General features: G+C 35.0%; 1 protein-coding gene across 1 annotated transcript in view; it reads left to right on the top strand.

Annotated features, from left to right (window-relative positions):
- The first annotated feature begins 9,888 nt into the window (after positions 1-9,888).
- The window catches only part of N4BP2 (NEDD4 binding protein 2), a 53,701-nt gene continuing 40,606 nt past the window's right edge, over positions 9,889-22,983 (top strand). Inside the window, 4 exon segments of the mRNA XM_021701572.2 lie at positions 9,889-10,211; positions 13,883-15,026; positions 15,562-15,686; positions 20,525-20,613. Of these exon segments, the coding sequence (XP_021557247.1) occupies positions 9,986-10,211; positions 13,883-15,026; positions 15,562-15,686; positions 20,525-20,613 (1,584 nt within the window). The 5' untranslated portion in view covers positions 9,889-9,985.

Here is a 22,983-nt window from a genome sequence, read left to right as displayed (position 1 = left end):
TTCTTAAAAGAAGATAATATCCTTAGGATGTTCTTTGAGGGAGGGATTTATCAGCTGTGTAAATGCTGCTGATAGGTCTAGAACATTAAATTTAATTTTTATTTTCTAATTGCTGGTGTAGAGAAATACAGTTTAGCAATTTTGCTAAATTATCTGGGTAATCCAAAAGATAATCTGTAGATTCTTTTGGATTTTATGTGTACTCAGTTGTATTGCCTGTGAATAATGATAGTTATATTTCTTTTTTTCCAATCCTTACAACATTTATTTCCTTTTCAAGTCTTAATGCACTGGCTATGATCTCTGGTACCATGTAGTACTGTAGAATAGAAATGGTGATGGCAGGCATCTTATTTCTGATTACAGAGGGTAAACTTTTAGCATTTCCTAATTATGTATGAAGGGGGTGTGTGTGGGTGTGGGTGTGTGTGTGTGTGTTTTGGACATGCCTTTATTCCCTTCTATTTCATGTAGAGTTTTTATCACGAGTGGATGTTGACTTTTTTCAAATAGTTTTTCTGCATATATTGAGTTGATTATTACGATTTTTCTTCTTATTTTGGTAATGCTGGGTATTGAATTGAATAATTTTTCAAATATTAAAACAACTTTATAATCTGAAAATAAATTCAGGTTGTGGTACATTATATTTATAACTAATATAATTTTTATATTTTGTATAACATCACTCATAATTTATGTATTACTACTGTAATATTTTGCTTGGGAATTTTGCATCTATTTTCATGAGTGAAATAGGCCTGTAATTTTTTTCTTTTAATATCCTTGTAAGGTTTTGGTATCAAGGTTAGGTTGACCTCATAAAATGAGTCGGGAAGTGTTTTCTCTTTAGTCTCTAGAAGAGTTTGTGTAAGATTGGTATTACAGATTATTTAGTGGAATTTTCTTATGAAGCCACCTCGACCCTAGGGTTTTCTTTGTGGGAAGCTTTTAAGTTCTAGATCCATTTCTTTAATAGATACAGGACTATTAGATCTTGTTATTTCAGATATGGTATGATGTGTGTTTTTTAAAAATGTGCATTCCATTTAAAGCTTAAAATTTATTGGCATAAAATTGTTTATGATCTCTCTCTTTTTAAAATATGTCTGTGGACTTGATAATGATGTCCCCTTTTTCATTTCTGATATTGGTAATTTGTACCTTCTCTCTCTCTCTTTTTAAAGATTTTATTTGTCAGAGAGAGAGAGAGAGAGCATGCACAAGCAGGGGGAGGGGCAGACAGAGGGAGAAGCGGGCTCCCCACTGAGCAAGGAGCCCGATGCGGGGCTTGATCCCAGGACACTGGGATCATGACCTGAGCTGAAGGCAGCCGCTTAACCAACTGAGCCACCCATGCATCCGTTCTCTTTTTTTGATCACTCTTGCCGGGGATTTGTTCTTCTTAATGGGGTGTTATTTTGTTTTTTTTGTTTTTAAGCTAGTTTAGATTTCAGAGAACCGTCTTTTGATGTTGTTGATCCCATTTACTGTGTATTTGTTTTCTATTTTGTATTTGCTGTTTGTTATTTCCTTTCTAGTTTCTTTGGGTTTGATTTGCTGTTTTTTCTCCCCCTCAACTGCTTATTGAATGTTTAGACAGTTGATTTTTCACCCTTTCTTTTTTTCTAATATATGCATTTGTATGCATCTTTTTTTAAATAAAGATTTTATTTATTTATTTGAGAGAGAGAGAGAAAGTATGAGCAGGGGGAAGGGGGAAAGGGAGAGGGAGAAGCAGAATCCCCACTGAGCAGGGAGCCTGATGCTGGGACTTGATCCCAGGGTCCTGGGATCATGACCTGAGCTGAAGGCAGATGCGTAACCAACTGAGCCACCCAGGCACCCGCATTTGTATGCATCTTTTTCTGTGCATGACTTTAGTTGTAGCTCACAGGTTTGGATATATTTATTTGGTTAAAATATTTTCTAATAATATTAATTTAATTATTTTTGTTTTTTAAATTTACATTTATTTTTTTAAAAGATTTTACTTATTTAGAGAGTGCTTGTGGGGTGGAGGGAGGGGAGAAGGGAGAGGGACAGAGATGGAGCGGGAGGGACAAGCAGACCCCTAGCTAAATGCAGAGCTGAGCTAAGCACAGAGCCAGACCTGGGGCTTGATCTCACATCCCTGAAATCATGACCTGAGCTGAAATCAAGAGTTGGATGCTTAACCCACTCAGTCACCCAGGCGCCCTTTAACTATAATCTTAAATTGATGTTAGCATTTCACTAATATAGTGGAATTCTTCTTTGACTCAAGTATAGGAGTCTGTTTCTTAATTTTCAAACAATTGTGTTTTCTAGTTATATTTTAGTTACTAATTTCTTTTTTTTTTTTTTTAAGATTTGTTTATTTATTTATTTGACAGAGAGGGACACAGCGAGAGAGGGAACACAAGCAGGGGGAGTGAGAGAGGGAGAAGCAGGCTTCCCGCTGAGCAGGGAGCCAGATGCAGGGCTCTATCCCAGGACCCTGGGATCATGACCTGAGCTGAAGGCAGACACTTAACGACTGAACCACCCAGGCGCCCCATTAGTTACTAATTTCTAATATAATTCCATGTATACTTGAAAATAAAGTGTATTCTGTGGTTATTTGGTCCAGTGTTGTATAGATACTAAGCCAAGTTATTTATTGATCTCCTCTGTCCTTATTGTTCAGCCTTTCTTTTTTTTCTATTTTGTTGGGGGTGCTCCTTTTTCTAATAGTTACAGAGGGAGTGATTTTACAAGTTGAATACAAGCTTAGAATTGTAGAATTGTTGTATCTTCCTGGTGAATTTTATCATTGACTTATCATTGACGAGTACATCAATGGTGATTTAGATAAGAGCAATTTTTATTTTCTTTAGGAAAACAATTTAATATTTGACAAAAAAAGAACAACATAAATCACAGTCAGGGAAAATCAGAGCCTTTTCTAGGCTTCTTTTTCATTTATTTTAGTTTAGAATGGCTTGTACTTTTTTTTTACTTTTTTATTGTTATGTTAATCACCATACATTACATCATTAGTTTTTGATGTAGTGTTCCATGATTCATTGTTTGTGCATAACACCCAGTGCTCCATGCAGAACGTGCCCTCTTTAATACCCATCACTAGGCTAACCCATCCTCCCACCCCCTCCCCTCTAGAACCCTCAGTTTGTTTTTCAGAGTCCATCGTCTCTCATGGTTCGTCTCCCCCTCCGATTTCCCCCCCTTCATTCTTCCCCTCCTACTATCTTCTTCTTTTTTTTTTTCTTAACATATATTGCATTATTTATTTCAGAGGTGCAGATCTGTGATTCAACAGTCTTGCACAATTCACAGCGCTCACCATAGCACATACCCTCCCCAATGTCTATCACCCAGCCACCCCATCCCTCCCACTCCACCCCCCACTCCAGCAACCCTCAGTTTGTTTCCTGAGATTAAGAATTCCTCATATCAGTGAGGTCATATGATACATGTCTTTCTCTGATTGACTTATTTCGTTCAGCATAACACCTTCCAGTTCCATCCACGTCGTTGCAAATGGCAAGATCTCATTCCTTTTGATGGCTGCATAATATTCCATTGTGTATATATACCACATCTTCTTTATCCATTCATCTGTCGATGGACATCTTGGCTCTTTCCACAGTTTGGCTATTGTGGACATTGCTGCTATAAACATCGGGGTGTACGTACCCCTTCGGATCCCTACATTTGTACTTGGGGTAAATACCCAGTAGTGCAATTGCTGGGTCATATGGTAGCTCTATTTTCAACTTTTTGAGGAACTTCCATACTGTTTTCCAGAGTGGCTGCACCAGCTTGCATTCCCACCAACAGTGTAGGAGGGTTCCCCTTTCTCCACATCCCCGTCAACATCTGTCGTTTCCTGACTTGTTAATTTTAGCCATAGAATGGCTTGTACTTTGAAATGAATATGGGAGAAGGTACCAGAACCTTTTGGTTGCTTAAGATACCTAAAACTTTTTTTCCCTTTTAAAAAAAATTTTATTTTTTGTTCAAGTATAATTAACATACAGTGTTATATTAGTTTCAGGTGTACAACATAATGATTCAGTAATTCTGTGCATTTCTCAGTGCTCATCAATATAAGCATACTCTTAATCCCCTTTATTTTACCCATCCCCTGACTTACCTCTCCTTTGGCAACCACCATTTTGTTTTCTGTATTTAAGAGTCTGGCTTTTTTTACCCCCTTGGTTTATTTGTTTTGTTTCTTAAATTCCACATATGAGTGAAATCATATGATATTTGTCTTTCTCTGGCTATTTCACTTAGCATTATACCTTCTAGGTCCATCCGTGTTGTTGCAAGTGGCAAAATTTCATTCTTTTTTATGGCTGAGTAACATTCCACTGTGTATGTGTGTGTGTGTATGTGCATATCCCACATCTTTAATCATCTATTGATGGATACTTGGGCATGGAGACTTGAATTCATGACCTTGTCATCAAGACTTGAGCTGAGATCAAGAGTCAGACGCCTAACGAACTAAGCCATCCAAGCGCCCTTATGTTTTGGCTATTGTAAATAATGCTTTAATAAACATAGGGGTTCATGTATATTTTTGAATCAGTGTTTTCATTTTCTTTGGGTAAATACCCAGCAGTGGAATTATTGGATCATATGGTAATTCTATTTTTAATTTTTTGAGGAACCTCCAAAAAGCTCAATACCCAAAAAACAAATAATCTGATTAAAAATGGGCAGAGGACCTGAATAGATATTTGTCTAAAGAAGACATACAGATAGGCAACAGACAAATGAAAAGATGCTCAACATCATTAATCATTGGGGAAATGCAAATTAAAACCACAATGAGATATCATTTTACACCTGTCAGAATTGCTGAAATCAAAAAAATAAGTGTTGATGAGGATTTGGAGAAAAAGGAACCCTTGTGCACTGTTGGTAGATAAGAGCAATTTTAGGGTAGTTGTAGAAATGGTGGATGCAAAACCCTCTTTATGAAAGAATGGAAGGAGAAAAATTGAAAACAGTTGCTGTATGTTGTACATATTTTTCCCTAATTTTGTTTCTGATACATAGGTCTTTTACATTTAAATGTGGCTAGATGTGTTAGTACTTTTTTTCTTTATGACTCTCTCTTTGTACTTTTTTGCTTCCCAAGATGGTATATTCACTTGCTCCATGGAACTTACATTCCTGAACAGTGCTGTCCAATAGAACTTTCTGCACTGATGGAAAAGTTTACTATTTCTGCTCTCCAATATGGTAATCATTAACTGCATGTAGTAATTGAGCATTTGAAATGTGTGTAGTATGACTGATGAAATGAATTTTTAATTTAACATGCTTTTTTCATAATTAAACTTTTTGTTTTGAGATTACAAATTCACATGTTCTAATAAATTATGCAGAGAAATCTCCTGTGCTCTTTACCCAGTTTCCCCAATGAAACATCTTTGCACAACTATACTATGGCATCACAACCAGGATATTGTCATTAATATAGAACATTTCCATCACTACAAGAATCCCCCAACTTACCCTTGTATAGCCACACCCACTTGTCCTCCTCTCCCATCCCTTCCTTAACTCTTGGCAATCATTAATTTGTTCTCTATTTCTGTAATTTTGTCATTTCAAAAATGTTATATTAATGGGATCATTCAATATATAGCCTTTTGGGATTGGCTTTTTTCCACTCAGCATAACTTTGGAATTTCATCCAGGTTGTTTTTGTATATCATCAGTTTGTTCCTTTTTATTGCTAACTAGTATTTCATGGAATGGAAGTATAATTTGTTTATCCGTTCACCCATTGAAGGACATCTGAATTGTTTTCTGTTTTTCAGTTATAATAAATCCGCTATAAACTTTGTTTATAGGATTTTGGGTGAACTTAATATTTGATTTCTCTTAGATAAATGTCCAGAAATGCAATTGCTGAGTTGTTATATGATGTTACGTGTTTAGTTTTTAAAGAAACCTCCAAACTCTTTTCCATAGTGGCTGTACTATTTTTCATTCCTAGCAGAGTGTATGAGCCATCCAGTTTCTCTGTATCCTTGCCAGCATTTTGTGTTGTCATTAGTTATGTTAGCCAGTTTGATAGATGTGTAAGTAATAGCTCATTGTATGTAGTTTTAATTTGCATTTACTTAATGCCTAATGATGTTGAACATCTTTTATGTGCCTATTTGCCATTCGTATATCCTTTTGGTGTTATGCTTTTTGCCCATTTTCTAATTGAATTGTTTGGTTTTTACTGTGGAGTTTTGATAAGTTCTTTATATATTTCAGATACTAGTCATTTGTTGGATATATGGTATGCATATATTTCCTCCAATCTGTAACTTGTCTTTTCATCTTCTTAACAAGGTCTTTCACAGAGCAAAAGTTTTTAATTTTGATGAAGTATAGTTTATCTGTTTTTCCTTTTATGGATCATACTTTTGGTGTTTTGTTTAGCTCTAGGTCCTGGAGATTTCCTCCTGTTTTTCTTTTTTTTCTTTTCCTAAGATGTTTATAGTTTTATGGATTTAAGTTCTTGATCCATTTTTAGTTAATTTTTCTATAAGTGTGAAACTGAGGTCAAGGTTTATTTTTTTAATCTGTGGATGTCCACTTGCTGCAGTTTCATTTGTTGAAAAGACTGTCTTTTCTCCATTAAATTGCTTTTGCACCTTTGTCTAAAGCCAGTTAGGCATATTTATGTTGCTGTATTTCTGGGTTCTCTCTTCTGTTTCCAAATCTATAATCTGTTTTCAGATCTGTTTTCAGATCCCTCTACTGATACCATACAGTCTTGGTTAGTGTAGTGATATAACAAATCTTGAAATTGAGTTGACTGATTCCTCTCTTTCAAAATTGTTTTAGCAATTCTACTTCCTTTGTCTTTCCATTTAATTTGAGAATAATCTTGTCCATATCCACAAAAAAATCTGAGAATAATCTTGTCCATATCCACAAAAACTCTGTCTGGGGTTTTGATAGGAATTCTGCATATCAATTTGGGGAGAATTGACATCTTTACTATGTTCAGTTTTCTAGTCTGTGAACATGCTGTGTCTTTCCATTTATTTAGATCTTTGATTTCTTTCATCAGTGTTTTATGTTTTGCTCTTCTTTTTCTAGGTAATAGTGGTGGGGGCTTAGATTATTGATTTGAGACTTTTCCTCTTTTGTGATTTGTATGCATTTGGTTATAAATTTGCTATAAATTTCTGGCATTGCTGCTTTGGCTGTGTCCTACAAATTTTGATGTGGTATATTTTCATTTTCATTCATTTCAATGTATTTTTAAATTTTTCTTGAGACTTTTTCTCTTTGACTCATGGATTATTTGGTATATTGCTTAAGTTCCAAGTGTTTGGAGATTTATCGGTTATCTCTCTGTTAATTGATTTCTAGTTTGATTCCATTGTGGTCAGAGAATACACTTTATATGATTTCAGTCCGTTTAAATTTGCTGGAGTTTAAGGCCTAGGACATGGTCTTTCTTGGTACATATTTGGTGGGCACTTGAAAATAACGTATTCTGCTGTTGTTGGGTGGAGTGTTCTATAAAGATTGACTATCCTTGGGACGCCTGGGTGGCTCAGTTGGTTAAGCAACTGCCTTCGGCTCAGGTCATGATCCTGGAGTCCTGGGATCGAGTCCCACATCGGGCTCCCTGCTCGGCAGGGAGTCTGCTTCTCCCTCTGACCCTCCCCCCCTCATGCTCTCTCTCAAATAAATAAATAAAAATATTTAAAAAAAAAAAAAATAAAAAAAAAAATAAAGATTGACTATCCTTAATTGATGGTGTTATTGTTCTGTATCCTTGCTCATCTTCTGTCTAGTTATTCTGTCAGTTGTTGAGAGAAGGATTTGAAGTTTCTATAATTGTGGATCTGTCCATTTCTCATTTCAGTTCTGTCAGCTTCTGCTTCACTTATTTAGTGGCTCTTTTGTTTGGTGCATACACATTTAGGGTTGGTATGTCATCTTGGTGCACTGATCCTTTATGATTATATAATGTCCTCTCTGTCTCTGGCAGTTTTTTCCCCCTCCGCATTCTATTAATGTGCTATTAATAAAGTGCTATTAATAAAGAAAGGTGTAATTTAACTGAATTTAAATAGGCACATGTGGCTGGTGGCTGCCGTATTGACAGTGCAGTTCTGGAAGATGGAGAGAGCTATGACACAATAAATTTAATTAAAAGGTACATTTTATAGTATGGGTGTTAAGGGCCAATGGGTGGTTAGAGGAAAGGGAGATTGGGGCAGAGGGAGCAGGGGACATGATTTTAAATTGGGTAATCAAGGAAGAAATCATTCACTGTGACACTTGAATAAAGATTTAAAGGAGTGAGAGTTAGCAGTGCAGATATTCAGGGGAAGAGTATATCAAAGGCCTGCAGGGAGGTGGGCTACTCTAAGAACTTTAGCTTTTACTGAGTGATGTGGAGAACCACTTGAGGATTTAGAGCAGACTTGATTCATTTTGACTTGTTGTGTGTTGTTGTATGTATGTATGTTGTACAAAGATCATTCTGGCTGGTGTGTTGAAAATAGACTGTAGGAGACAAGGGTTGGAAGCAGAGAGAACATTTAGGACCCTGGAATATGAGTGAATAATGACAGTAGCCAGACCAAATGGTTAGAGCAGGTTTTGGAGAAAATATCAGACATTTAGTTTTAGATAAGTTGAATTTGAAATGTTTATTAGATACATCCAAGTGGAGAAAGCAAGTAGACTATCTGGGGTTCTCTAGATCAATGAGTCCCTGCCCTTGTGGAGCTTACTTACACTTTACTTGAATATGGGTAGTAAATACAATTTAAAAAATGAGTAAAACATACACTGTGTTAGAAGATGGTAAGTCTTATGAGAAAATTCAAGTAAGGAAAGTAGGGTAAGTGGTGTTGGGGGACCGACTTCTTAAGTGGGTAACGTTTAAGTAATGATAGGAAGGTGTTGAGGAAATAAACTTTTATAGATACCTGAGAGAGTAGTAGTTTAGGTAGAGGGTGCCAAATGTAAAGGTTCCCTGAGGGGAGCATGGCTGGTGTGTTTGAAGAAGAACAAGGAGGCCAAGTGTGGCTGGAGTAACACTGAGCAAAGGGAAAGAGGTTTAGGGATGACAGTACTGAAGTAACACATGTCTGAGTTATGGGCCATTTTAAGGGTTCTGGGTTTTACTCTGGGTGAAATGGGAAGCCAGTAGATAGTTAAGCAGAAGATATGTATGATCTGACCTGTAGTTTAACTGAGTCACACTGATTGCTATATATAAATAGCAGAAGGGGCAAGGAGATTGGTTTGGAGACTTTTACAGTAATCTTGACAACAGGCTGTGGTGGCAGTGAGATAGTGAGGGAAGGTCATAGTCTGGATACATTTGAGGGTCGTATTGACAGAATTGGCTTACTGGTTGGATTTGGGTAGAGAGGAGTTAGGACTTACTCCAAGATTTTTGACCTGAGCAGTTGGAAGAATAGAGTTGTATTAACTGAGACGGGAAAGACTGAGAAGAGCAGATATGAAGGAGGTGATCAGGAGCTCAGTTTTGGACATGTTAAGTTTGTAATGCCTATTAGACATCCAAATGTAGGTGTTCAGTAGGCGTTGTCGTTATGAATACTGTTTTATGGTTTTCAAAAATGAAATAATGACAGTAAAACAGTGTACACACTGTTGCGAAAATTCATTATATTTGTTAATATCTTGATTTTTAACATGTTCAATCCTGGCAAAATTTGAATATTTTGGAGAGAGAGAAGTTGTCTGACTGCTTTTTGGCTTTGCTACCAGAGTTGATGGTACTTTCTTAGAGTTAAATAAAGATGTCATTCCGATTTTAGAAATGGAAATATAACTATATAGTCTGAGTGTTTTTACTTGCTTTCTATTTTAGGTCCTATTACTGCTGGATTGTGCAAGATATTTAACCGTGTTTTCTTTGAGGTATGACTTAAATATCAAACATCTTAAATAAGAAAAGGGAAACATTTTAGTTTTGGAAGTCAGAATGCCAAGGAGAAAGAAAAATCTTGGGGGAAATCCTTTTCGGAAGACTGCAAGCTCTAAGGAAGTTGTATCCAGTGTTGCTAGTCATGAGGAGCCAACTACTACTCTTCCTTCCATGTGTGAGACAAAAGTTGATCAGGAGGAACTCTTCACCAGTATCTCAGAGATGTTTTCTGATCTGGATCCCGATGTAGTGTATTTGATGCTTTCTGAATGTGATTTCAAAGGTGAGAAAAAGTTTAGTTTGAACACTTTGCATCGTATAAGTAGACTTCATGTACTGTGCCATGACCAGTAGTAATATAGAAAAATGACTGCCTTATTTCTGTTTTGTTAATTTATTGAGCATCTGCTATGGGCAAGGTACTAAGTTGATACTGTGAATGATATGAAGAAGAAAGCATTGTTTTTTTCTGCTTTTGAGAAATATACAGTTCTAGATATAAGATGTATGTATAGATATCATATTTTATGTTTCATTTCTTTTTATCTTCCCTCTAGAACAGGTTGGCACTATTAACATTTTGGACTGGATAATTCTTTTTTGTGAGTGGCTTTCCTGTGAATCATAGGATGTTTAGCAGCATCCCTGGCCTATACTCTGTAGATTCCAGTAGCAACCTTCAGCAGCCTGTTGTGATGATTAAAAATGCCTCCATCTGTTGTCGTATGTCCCTTGGGGACCAGAATCATCCCCAGTTGAGAACCACTGTCTTAGGATGTAAGCTCCATAAAGACAGATTTTATAAACTGTTTTTACTGCTGTATCCCCAGCCCCTAAAATAGCAAATAATTCAGATAGGACCTCAGTAAATATTTATTGAGTGAAAAGATAATTGTAATTGTGGAAATGAGAGCTGATTAGGTGTTGATGCTAATAGAGTAGTGTTTCACAATATTGGCTTTGGAGTCAAGAAACCTGGGTTAGATTTCCAGTTCTGCCACTGAAGCTCTCTGGGTGTTTCCTTATCTGTTAATAAGAAAAATAGTAGTATGTACCTCATAGGACTTTTCTGGTGAGAATTGAGTTGTGTGTTGTTTTTTTTTTTTTTTTTTGGTGAAGTCTTCAGTATAGTATTATTAATAACTTTTAATAAATTGTTTAGAAGTATTTTGGCAAATAGACAAGCTATCAAAGTTGACTGAATGAATAAATGTTGTTGCTTAGTGTTGCTATTGGCCATGATTAGTATAAGATAAAATTATTCTAGATTGGGGAAGTTTTGCTAATGCATGAGAAACTTCCATTTTTATTCATTGCATGGACTGTGATGTGAGCATATCTTAACTATCCTCTTATGTATGCAAAAAAACAGTTTTCGGCAGTCCATATGATGCTGAGAAATGATAGTTTGTAGAATTTTATGTGTGACTTCAATGCTTATTTCCTATTGTTGAGGTGTTTAAAATCTGTTTCAGATACACTAACATAGTAATGAGGAATTACAAGAAAAATATATTACCCTTATATCCTAACAAAAAACATTTCTCTTTTCCAGGATCTTCTCTACACCTTGTTCATAAATACTGATATTTTGAGTATTTTGAATAATAGTATTGATGAAATTATGTATTCTGCTTTTTAAACTTAACATAAGCATTTTTTCAGTGTTGCCGTGATCTTTGTATTTATTTTTAATAGCTTTCTAATATTTCACTGAATTGTTGTGCTCTAATTTTTTAATTATATCTAAGTTTTTCATGAATAATTAATACAGCAGAGGACATCTTGGTACAAACCACTTTTCCCTTCTTTTGGCTTTTTTCTTAGTCCAACGTTTTATTTTCATATGTCACAAGGTAAGAACAGTGTTCAGTTCTTGGAAACATACTGCTAAATTGCCTACCAAACAGGTGTGCTGATTTGTCATCCTGCTAGCACTGTTTAAGTATAGTGGTTTCACCACAGCCTTTTCAGCATTGTGTAGTATTACTTTAAGATTTTAATGGGAATAAAATTTTGCTTTTTCTTAATTTGTTTTTTCTTTAAATAAACAGGATTATTGAGCATTTTTGTACATGATTATATATTAATTTTTGTATTCTTGTGTGAATTGTTTATTCATATTTTTTTGTTGTTTTATACCATTGTTTTAATTTTTTCCAACACTCTGTGTAAGGACTTTTCTTTTGTGTGATATATATATCCTGATCTTTTACTTATTTTTACTTAATACTGTTTTTTATTATATACACGTTAATTATTTTGGTTGACCTTGTGGTTTTTCTATTATGTAGAGTTTCTTTGTAGAAATACCTCTTATGTTTGCTTGCGTGCTTTCTTTTTTTTTTTTTCCCCCCCATGTTTAGGGCTTCTAACCTTTGTACTATTGCTATAATATCCTAACTGGTCTCTGCCAGGCTTGCCCCTCCAATCCCTCTTTGTTTTTCTTCTTAAGGGAACATTAATTGGGTGCTTACTAGGTGCCAGTCCTTGTGCACATCACATTTTCATGGATTATCTCATTTAATCCTCACAAGAACCCTATGAGGTAGGTACCTTTATTATCCCTGTACTGCAAATGAGAAAATCAAAGCTTAGGAAAGTTAAGTAATGTGTTTTAAGGGTCATAGCCAGTAAGCAGAGATTTAAGTGTTGGTTTTCTGACTCCAGACCAGAGCTGTTACCTCCTGTGCTGTGCTTCCTTTTCATATTTATTTTCCGTAAAACAAAACAAAACAACACAAAAATAAGCAAAACTCCAAAATTTCAAATGCTTAACAATTCTAATTCTGTATTTGTATTATAACAGAAAGAGCTCAGCATTGGAGTCAGACATACCAGTCCTGGCTCTGTCACTTAATATCTGTGTCACTTGGGCCAAGTTAATATACTTTTTGAACTTCACTTCTTCATCTATTTGCTAGAAATATTATACCTCATAGTATTATTTGATGGTTCATTGAGGTGATACATATAAAGCTCCTAGCTCAAATATGGTGACAGGTAGTTTCCCTAGAAAGTAAAATTGATTTGTCCTACCATGACATATAGTACTTTTTCCAATTCCACTTGATCTTTTCCAGATTTGTCTCCTTTCATCTACCATACTACTGTGTACCCACACTCCAACCAACTTCTCTTAATACCTTAAACATGCTTTGTGTTTTCAAGACTGGCTTTGCCTTTCCCTTTTGTGTCTGACAAATTTCTTTTTAATCTTCAAGTCCCAGTTCACATATTACCTTATGTGAAATCTTTCCTTATTCTCCTATAAGGCTGCTATGGCATTTGTGTATTACTAAAAGCGTGTATTATTTAATCTATATTATATTATAATGTAATTGTCTTCTAATTTAATTATCTTTAATTACCTCCATTAGACTGCAAAAATCCCTTAAGTGTAGTAAAAACTATGTCTTATTTACTTTGAACAGAGTATGTCGTATGTAGTACATGCTCATACCTATTTTTTGTATTAAGTGAAATTCATAGCATAAACCATATAAACAAATTAGATTTATAGGAGAGTGCTTAAAAATGCTTAATATTTAAAAGGATAGGCAGTAGCTAAGTATTTGTTGAATAAATTATTTTTTGGGTCTTTATAAATAAACATAATATATGCAATTTTTAGATATAATTTATAGATATTTTTAGATACAGTTTATAGATATTTTATGTTTTATGTTTATTCACATTTATCAGAGATTATCTACTTGATGGCAATTTGTTATCCTAGTTTATTACAGTTTGTCTGATAGTAACAGCATTGCATGACTCCATCATTCAAACCTTTCACTAATACAGACTGGTATATTCATAAAATATTAACTGAAAAATGACTTGAGTATTTATAAATTATAAATTTCTGTATTCTATTCAGTACATGGATTTTAATCAAATTATAGTTTACTTATTTCAGTACACATGTATACTGCTCTTCTTGTTGTACAGTTGAAAATGCAATGGATTGTCTATTAGAATTATCTGCCACTGATACCAAGGTAGAAGAATCGTCTTCAAAAAGCTTTGTTGCTTCTGAGAACCAAGTAAGTGCTGTGGGACGTGAAATAATGGAAAAGTATCCTCCTGAAGAAGAGAATGAAGATTCAAAAATGGATTCATTTTTGGACATGCAGCTAACTGAAGACTTGGATTCTTTAATACAGAATGCTTTTGAGAAATTGAACTCTTCTCCTGATGACCAAGTATACTCATTTTTGCCTTTGGAAGGTGTTAATAGTTCTAGTGACCCGAGTGCATTTATAAATTCCGATTCAAGTAGTATGACTCCCATTCTTTCTACACAAAATATGGAATTGAACAGTGAAAATTTAGAGAATTCTGCCTCTGCATTAAATTCAAACACCTTAATGTCACCTTCTGCTTCTAATGAGTCCAAAAGTTTTATAAAGGATGACACATTGGCATTGGAAGATTCTCTTCTCAGTAGTTCTTTAAATGTAGCAAATGACACTATGGTGGGTGGTAGCAATCTCAGTCAAAGACAGAAAGAGCTTTTAGAATCTGAGTGTGTTGAGACTCCGTTCTCTCCAGCCCCTGTAGATTTGGATGCCAACGAACCTCAGGCTCCGTTAAGCCTTACTGTGCGAAATCTGGGCCTTGATTTACTAGGTACAAGTGGGGATCAGAAATCTACTTCTGTCCCTGATGCGTTTGTACCTTCTGAAGAATTCAGTTTCAAGCCACACAAACATACTGAACTGCCGTCAAAAGGGAAGGATGTGAATTACTGCTCTGTACTTACCCCTCTCCCTCTACTGCTGCCTCCTCCTCCTCCACCAATGTGGAATCCAATGATTCCTGCTTTTGACCTCTTTCAAGGAAATCATGGCTTTGTAGCTCCTGTTGTAACCACCACTACACACTGGAGACCGGTCAACTACACATTTCCCCCTCCAGTTATTTCTCACACTTCCCCAACAAAGGTATGGAGAAATAAAGAGGGAACAAGTGCTTATCAAGTACAAGAAACCCCAGTTTCTCAGGTTGTAAGAAAGAAGACATCATCTTATGTTGGACTAGTTCTTGTTCTTCTCAGAGGGCTTCCAGGATCAGGAAAATCTTTTTTGGCAAGGTATGAGGTTTAATTAAGTTTAAAAAAAAGTATATGTGAAATGCTATTGCTTAATAGAGATGTTTAGTAACCCCTAAAGTCTTTTCTTTTTACTAATTTTTTCTTTGTAGCAAATAGCAGCACTCTTTTCTCCAGAAGTTTTTATTGAATTCTTCTATCTTAGACTATCATTTTGGGAGATAGAATAGAAGAAAAATTTAAAGATAATTCCAAGACTGTAAGCTTCTGAAATCAGTAGAAATAGCTTTATGTGAAAGAGAACTAATTTGAATGGGAAAAAAATAAGTTCAACTTAGATTGTAGTGTTACAAAACCATAATTGATTTTGAATTCAAGGAATAAAATAGACTTGTTTTACTTCAGTTTTCTTGGGAGTCAAACTTCTGCTAAGAGGATTTCCAGTATGACTTGTCTGGATATTACTGTATTCTCACTTTTAAGTAACAATTCTTTATTTGGATTATGACCTTGTAAAAATTAGGAGAGAGAATTTAGGAGAAAAATTAATGGAAATAATTCCATTTATCATTCACAGGACTTTGCAAGAGGATAATCCAAGTGGAGTTATTCTTAGTAGTGATGATTATTTTTACATAAATGGACAGTACCAGTTTGATGTAAAGTACTTAGGAGAAGCACATGAATGGAACCAGAATCGTGGTAAGAATAGACATTAGATTTTGGGTAATATTAAGAGCAATATAAAATATTTGTATTTTGAGAGGTAGACAATTTTTAGAAAGTTATAATTCCCTGTAATTATTTTTCCTTTTTAAGATTTCCTTGAGAGAGAGGGAGAGAGAAAGAGCACGAGTGGGGTGAGGGGCAGAGGGAGAAGCAGACTCCCTGCTGCGCAGGGAGCCTGATGTGGGACTCAATCCCAGGACTCCAGGATCATGACCCCAGCCGAAGGCAGTCGCTTAACCCACCAAGCCACCCAGGGGCCCCCTAAAATGGAATTTGTATTGTTAAACGCTACTCTTTCCTAGATTGATTTTGTTGGTATGGGGGGACAATGTGAGAGTAAAAATGGCTCTCCTCAAACTGAATCTGTAGAGAAGAGATAAAACCTTACTGTTTTTATTAGTGCAATGATCTCTTCACTGAAGATGGTTTTATCATGAAATGTTTAGTTATAAATAGTTTGAATTTCATATGAGGAATTTTTTTTTCTTTTTTTTTTTAGTAGGCTCCATGGCCAGCGTGGAGCTCAACTTGGGGCTTGAACTCAGGACTCTGAGATCAAGAGTCAGCAGCTTAAGTGACTGAGCCACCCAGGTGTCCCATGAGGAATTCTTAATACATAGACAATATTTTGCCTTCATTTTATGATAAAGGCACTGTGAAAGTGATTCTTGAATTTGCCATCTTCAGACATTACTGAATTTTTCTGTATTTTTTCTTGAACTGAATATTAAAGTGAGAACGCAGGACTATGAAAATACTATTACAACAAAAAATGAAAACAGTATCATGTGGTGAAGAATAGTCTTGGATTTGGTAGTTACTAGCTATGCAATCTTGTACAAGTTATTTATACTCTCCAAAGCCCATTGTCTTCATCTGTAAAAGGGCTTAATAATACTTAACCCCTATGGTGTTGTTAAGGTTGAGAAAGAAGTGTTTAGCAGTGGTTCAACATGCCCTCACTACTGCAATAGCCATAGCAGTAATAATATTAAATTAATAGGCAGAACTCTTTTAAACAGTTTTATTGAGATAAGAATCACATGGTTTTAAGCATATTCAGAGTTCTACGACCATCACTATAATTCTAGGACATTTTTATCACCCCCAAAAGATCCTTTACCCATTAACAGTCACTCCTCATTTCTCCCTAACCTCTCCCAGCCCTAGGCAACCACTAAGTTGTTTTCTGTCTCTATAGATTTGCCTATTCTGGGCATTTCATATAAATAGAATCATATCATATGTGGTCTTTTGTGAATGGCTTTCTTTCACTTAGTTTAACATTTTCGAGGTTCATGTTATAGCATGTATCAGTAGTCCATTCTTTCTTATGGCTGAAAAATATTCTGTTGTATGGATATGCCACATTTGATTTATTCTTTCATCAGTTGATAGACATTTGGGTTGTTTCCACTTTTTGCCTATTATGAATAATGTTGGTATGAACATACATGTCTATGTCTAAACTTTATTGGACCTACCAACCTGTTTTTCCAAAGTGACTGCACCATTTTACATTCCTACTAGGAGTTTATGAGGGTTCTGTCTTCTCCACATTGTCACCAATACTTGTTATTATCTGTATATTTGGTTATACCTATCCTGGTGGATGTGAAGTGGTATTTCATTGTGGTTTTGATTGCATTTTCCTGGTGGGTAATGATGTTGAGCATTCTTTGGTGTGTCCTTTTGGCCATTAGTTTATCTTCTTTGGAGAGTTGTCAATTTAAGGTTTTTTTTTTTTTTTTCAAGATGTGATTTAAAAGTTTTTAATACATTAGTTATATAAAGGTACAGTCTTTCCCTTCCTATTTAAAAAGTATTTAAATAGGAAAATAGTATTTCCTTGAAAAATTGTACTTTTTTTCTAAGTATCTTGTGTTCCTTTTTTAAAAATTATTTTTTTCATCATGATGAGTGTATTCTTTAATACCCATCACCTATTTTACCCATCCCCCCACCCACCTCCCCTCTCATAACTATTAGTTTTGTATAGTGAAGAGTCTGTTTCTTGGTTTGTCTCTCTCTCTGTCTCTTCTTTTTCTTTGTTTTGTTTCTTAAATTTCACATATAAGTGAGATCATAAGTTATTTGTCTTTCTCTGACTTATTTAGTTTAGCAATATACTCCCTAGCTCTATCCATGTTGTTGGAAATGGCAAGTTTTCACCGTTTTATGGCTGAATAATAGTCCATTGTGTATGTGTATGTATTGTGTGTGTGTGTGTGTGTATACACCACCTCTTCTTTATCCATTCAGCTATCAGTGGACACTTGGACTGTTTCCATAGATTTGCTAATGTAAATAATACTACAATAAACATAGGGGTGTGTGTATCCCTTTGAATTAGTGTTTTTGTACTTTTTGGGTAAATACCCAGTAGTGTGATTCCTGGATCATAGAGTGGTTCCATTTTTAGGTTTTTTTTGAGGAACCTCCACACTGTTTTCCACAGTAGCTGCATTCCCACTAACAGTGCAGGAGGGTTCCTTTTTCCGCATATCCTCACCAACACTTGTTTCTTGTGTTTTTGATTTCAGCCATTCTGACAGGGGTCAGGTGATATCTCACTGTAGTTTTGATTTGCATTTCCCTGATGATGAGTGATGTTGAACATCTTTTCATGTGTCTGTTGGCTCTCTGTCTTCTTTGGAGAAATGTCTCTTTGTGTCTTCTGCCCATTTTTTAATTGGATTATTTGTTTTTTGTTATTGAATTGTATAAATTCTTTACATATTTTGGATACTAACCCTTTATTGGTATGTCATTTGCAAATTTATGTTGAGGTATGTTCCCTCTAGACCTACTTTGCAGATGGTTTTTCTCATGAATGGATGTTGTACTTTGTAGAATGCTATTTCTGCATCTATTGAAATGATCCTATGGTTTTTGTCCTTTCTCTTTTATGTGATGTATCATTTTGATTGTTTTGCAAATAATTGAACTACCCTGGCAACCCAGGAATAGATCCCACTTGATTGTGGTGTATGATTTTCTTAATGTATTGTTGGATTTGCTTTGCTAATATTTTGTTGAGGGTTTTTGCATCTATATTCATGAGAAATATTGGCCTGTAATTCTCTTTTTTGGTGGTTTTTATCTTGTTTTGGTATCAGGATAATGCTGGTCTCATAGAATGAATTTGGAAGTTTTCCTTCCCCTTCTATTTTTTTGGAATAGTTTGAGAAGAATAGGTATTAACTCTTCTTTAAATGTTTGGTAGAATTCGCTTGTGAAGCCATCTGGTCCTGGACTTTTGTTTTTGGGAGTTTTTTGATTAGTGATTCAATTTCATGTGGTAATTGTGTTCAAAATTTCTATTTCTTCCTGCTTTAGTTTTGGTAGATTATACGTTTCTAGGAATTTATTCATTTCCACTAAGTTGTGCAGTTTGTTGGCATATAGGTTTTCATAATATTCTGTAAAAATTGTATTTCTGTGGTGTTGTTATTTCTCCTCTTTCTTTAGTGATTTTGTTTATTTGTTGATGAGTCTGGCTAGAGGTTTATCAATTTTGTTGGTCTTTTCAAAGAACCAGCTTCTGGTTTCATTGATCTGTTCTATTATTTTTTTTAGTTTCTATATCATTTATTTCTGTTCTAATCTTTATTATTTCCTTCCTTTTGCTGGGTTTGAGTTTTGTCTTCTTTTTCTAGCTCCTTAATCGTTTGTTATTTTTAAATTGGGTTATTTGCCTTTTTATTATTGAGTTGTAAGAGAGTACATGGAACTTTTAAAACTTCCACATAATATCCTTGTAAGGCTTATTTATTGTGCTTCATCGTTAATTTCCTGAATGGTTTAATTCCTTGGGAAAAAAGGTAGTTTTTTAAGAAAATCTCTTGGACAACAGTATATAATAATGTTTTCTTTATTTTAAATCATTACATCTTTTTGTGTGTGTTTGTTTATAATTTGTGCTTGTTTGTTTTAAAACTATTTTGGAATAATTTTTGATTTATGAAAAGGTTGCAAAGGCAATATAGAGTTTCTGTATACCCCTCATTTCCCCTCTAATGTTAACATCTTATATAACCATGGTACATTTGTCAAGACTAAGAGATTAATGCTGGTATATTACTGTTAACTCCAGACTTTATTTAGATATTAGTTTTTCTTTTCTTTTTATTTTTAATTTATTTATTTTTTACAATTTTTGTTTTTAATTAGGCTCCATGCCCAATGTGGGGCTTGAACTCACAACCCTGGGATCAAGAGTTGCATGCTCTACTGACTGAGCCAGCCAGGCACCCCTGATACTAGTTTTCTAGTAAAGTTCTTTTCCCTTCTAGAATCTTATCCAGGATACCTTGTTGCTTTTAGCATTATATTGTTTTTAATGATAGTTTTTTCCCCATTTATACATGTAACTCACATAAAACTTAGACAGTTTTTATTTTATAATTTTCTCTGATTATAACTTTAGTATTTATTTATTATCTGACACTTACCTGTACTTTAATTTTTCATACACTCGTAAGTGATATTTAGAAGTAGAGTTGTGGAGAACCTGGGTGCCTCAGTCGGTTAAGCATCCAATTCTTGATTTTGGCTCGGGTTGTGATCTCAGGGTTCTGGGATCAAGCCCTCCGTTGGGCTCCGAGCTGGGTGTGGAGCCTACTTGGGATTCTCTCTCTCCCTCTCCTGCTGCCCCTCCCCCCCTAAAAAAAAAGAAGTAGAGTTGTGAGTAAAATTACCACATATCTATGATTTTCATTATGGAAACAAGATCAGATTTTTCAGATTTCAAGAGAATACTTAATACTGTTATAAAAAGTGATTTGTTATTTTCTATTTGTGTTTTTCAGCGAAAGAAGCATTTGAGAAGAAGGTGTCTCCTATAATAATAGACAATACAAACCTACAGGCATGGGAAATGAAGCCATATATTTCTTTGGTTTGTACTATAAATTGTCATAAGTCTATAGTAGTAAGTTTGAAATTGTTGGTGGATGTTAATTACACAACTGAATCTCAAGCAAACAGTCCTCGGACTGTCTGTAACTGAGCTTTCTCTGGTTGTAAGCGAAATGAGAAAAATAGGAATAGTTTTTGCATAAAGCTAAATTTAATCAGTTTTCAAATTCTTAGTTTTTAAATCCTGTGATTATTTCATTTTTGATGTCTTTTATAAAAAGTAGTGGTATTAAGTTATAATTTTATGTTTGTGTGTATACAGATAATAAATTATAATTTTATGTTTACATGGGTATATATATGTGTGTGTGCGTGTGTGTGTATTAATGTGTATACATACAAAATATTTTTCCTTACTGCTTTTACTTGGTGGAATCAAAATTGGTGGTCCTTTGTTACTGACCAAATTTCTTTTGATTTTGCTCTTCTGATAAATTCAGACTTTTATAAATTCAACTCTTTTCAGTTCTCCAAATTTGCCAGATTCTTTTCTTTTTTTTTGCCTAGCTTTGATGTCACCTTTTTCAGGAAGTTAGCATTAACTTACTAAAAAGCTGAGTGGAGGGGCGCCTGGGTGGCTCAGTCATTAAGCGTCTGCCTTTGGCTCAGGTCATGATCCCAGGGTCCTGGGATTGAGCCCCACATCGGGCTCCAAGCTCTGTGGGAAGCCTGCTTTTCCCTCTCCCTCTGCCCCTGCTTGTGTTCCGTCTCTCGTTGTGTGTGTGTCTCTCTCTCTGTCAAATGAAAAAAAAAAAACTTAAAAAAAAAAAGAACTTTAAAAAAAAAAAAGCTGAGTGGAGTACTCTTTATGTTTTCATGGTACCCTGGCTTACTTCTGTGATACCATTAAGCACGCTGCTTTTATCAGTAGGCCATGGGTTGGCTAGCTTTTTTCTATAAAGTGCCAGGTAGTAAATATTTTAGGTTTTTGGGGGCCACATACAGTCTCTGTTGTTTTATCTTTTTTTTTTTTCTTTTCTTTTTAAATGACCCTTTAAAAGATATAAAAACTATCCTTAGTTCCTAGGCTGTACAAATACTGGCTGATGGTCTAAATTTGGCTGTAAGCTATCTATATATTCTTGAGGATAGGTTGTTGTTTTATTCATCATTGAATCTTCAGGGTGGCATATAGTAAAGATATATTTGTTAGGTTAAAATGGTGAATGAATGAAGCTTTTGTGATTATTGGGTATTGTTTATTCCCCCAGTGTTAGCACACACATGTCTGGTGCGTTAAAGCTCAATTTATGTTTCTTCAGTTAATGAATGTTGTACTTCTTGAATGTCCTCAGCATATCCAGCCTGTACCTCCTTTGCTATGTGTTGTGCACTTGTACTGTTTTGAAGGTGTGACTCTTCATTTTTCTGAAGAAAATTAATGTCCTTTAAGAGCAAATGAGATTTTACTTCTGTGCAGGTGCAGTAAAGGGAACAAAGACTCAGTTTTAGTATATTGGGAACTGAAATTCAGTTTTCTTTCTGGCCTCAAGAGTTACTAATTTCTAGCCTAATGTATTTGTCATGGGGAATGCTTTCCCACTTAACTTACTTGACTTCTCTGTATGTTTTCTTTAGCTTCCTATCGTCATATTAAGAAATTCTTTAACACTCATTTTCCTATGGAGAAAATAAAAAAGCCTCTGCATTACTGTGTTACTGATTTTCATTTAGACTTCAGGCTTCCATAGTATTTTTCTTTCCTTTTTTTTTCTTACATAATAATTGAAATTATAAAGCTGTTTTCCCAGTATTGATTCCTTGGCTCTTCCCAACTCTACTTAGAAGTATAAAGGACTGCTGCTTATCATAGGTTGCCGAATTCACTTTTTCTTCAAAAACGAGTAGATAATAGCAATTACTGTAGAGAAGAGGATCACTTTTTGCTCCTTTTGGTAGCAAGATAATGAGAGCTGTGGGGGAGTGGAATAGGTTGGAGATAACAATCTATTACTATTGTGACTGTCATTTACAGAAGTAGTTAAGTAGTGAGTTGGGGATAAGTAGCAAGCAGTCAGGTATGCTTAGTGGCATCTGGCAAAACTTACTACTTTAAATATATATATAGTTTCCCTTGTGAGTTATCATATAGCTTAACATAAATAAGAATCCTCCCAAGTAATATAACATTATTAAGATTTGCCTATTGATATGGGAGTTGAAAAAGTCTTTAAATTCATAGTCTCTTTTTTTCCCTCTGTGTGTGTATATTCATTTAAAATTAATTTGATCCTAAGAGCTATAGGACAGTCCCTTTAGGTAATTAGAGACCACAGCTGTTGCCAGCCCCTGAATAAAGTATATAAAATTTGGTACTGAGGTGAGGAGATGGAAGTGAGTAGACTCATTA

The sequence above is a fragment of the Neomonachus schauinslandi genome, chromosome 2, assembly GCF_002201575.2.
Source record: "Neomonachus schauinslandi chromosome 2, ASM220157v2, whole genome shotgun sequence".
NCBI lineage: Eukaryota > Metazoa > Chordata > Mammalia > Carnivora > Phocidae > Neomonachus > Neomonachus schauinslandi.
This window is presented reverse-complemented; position numbering and strand designations above follow the sequence as displayed.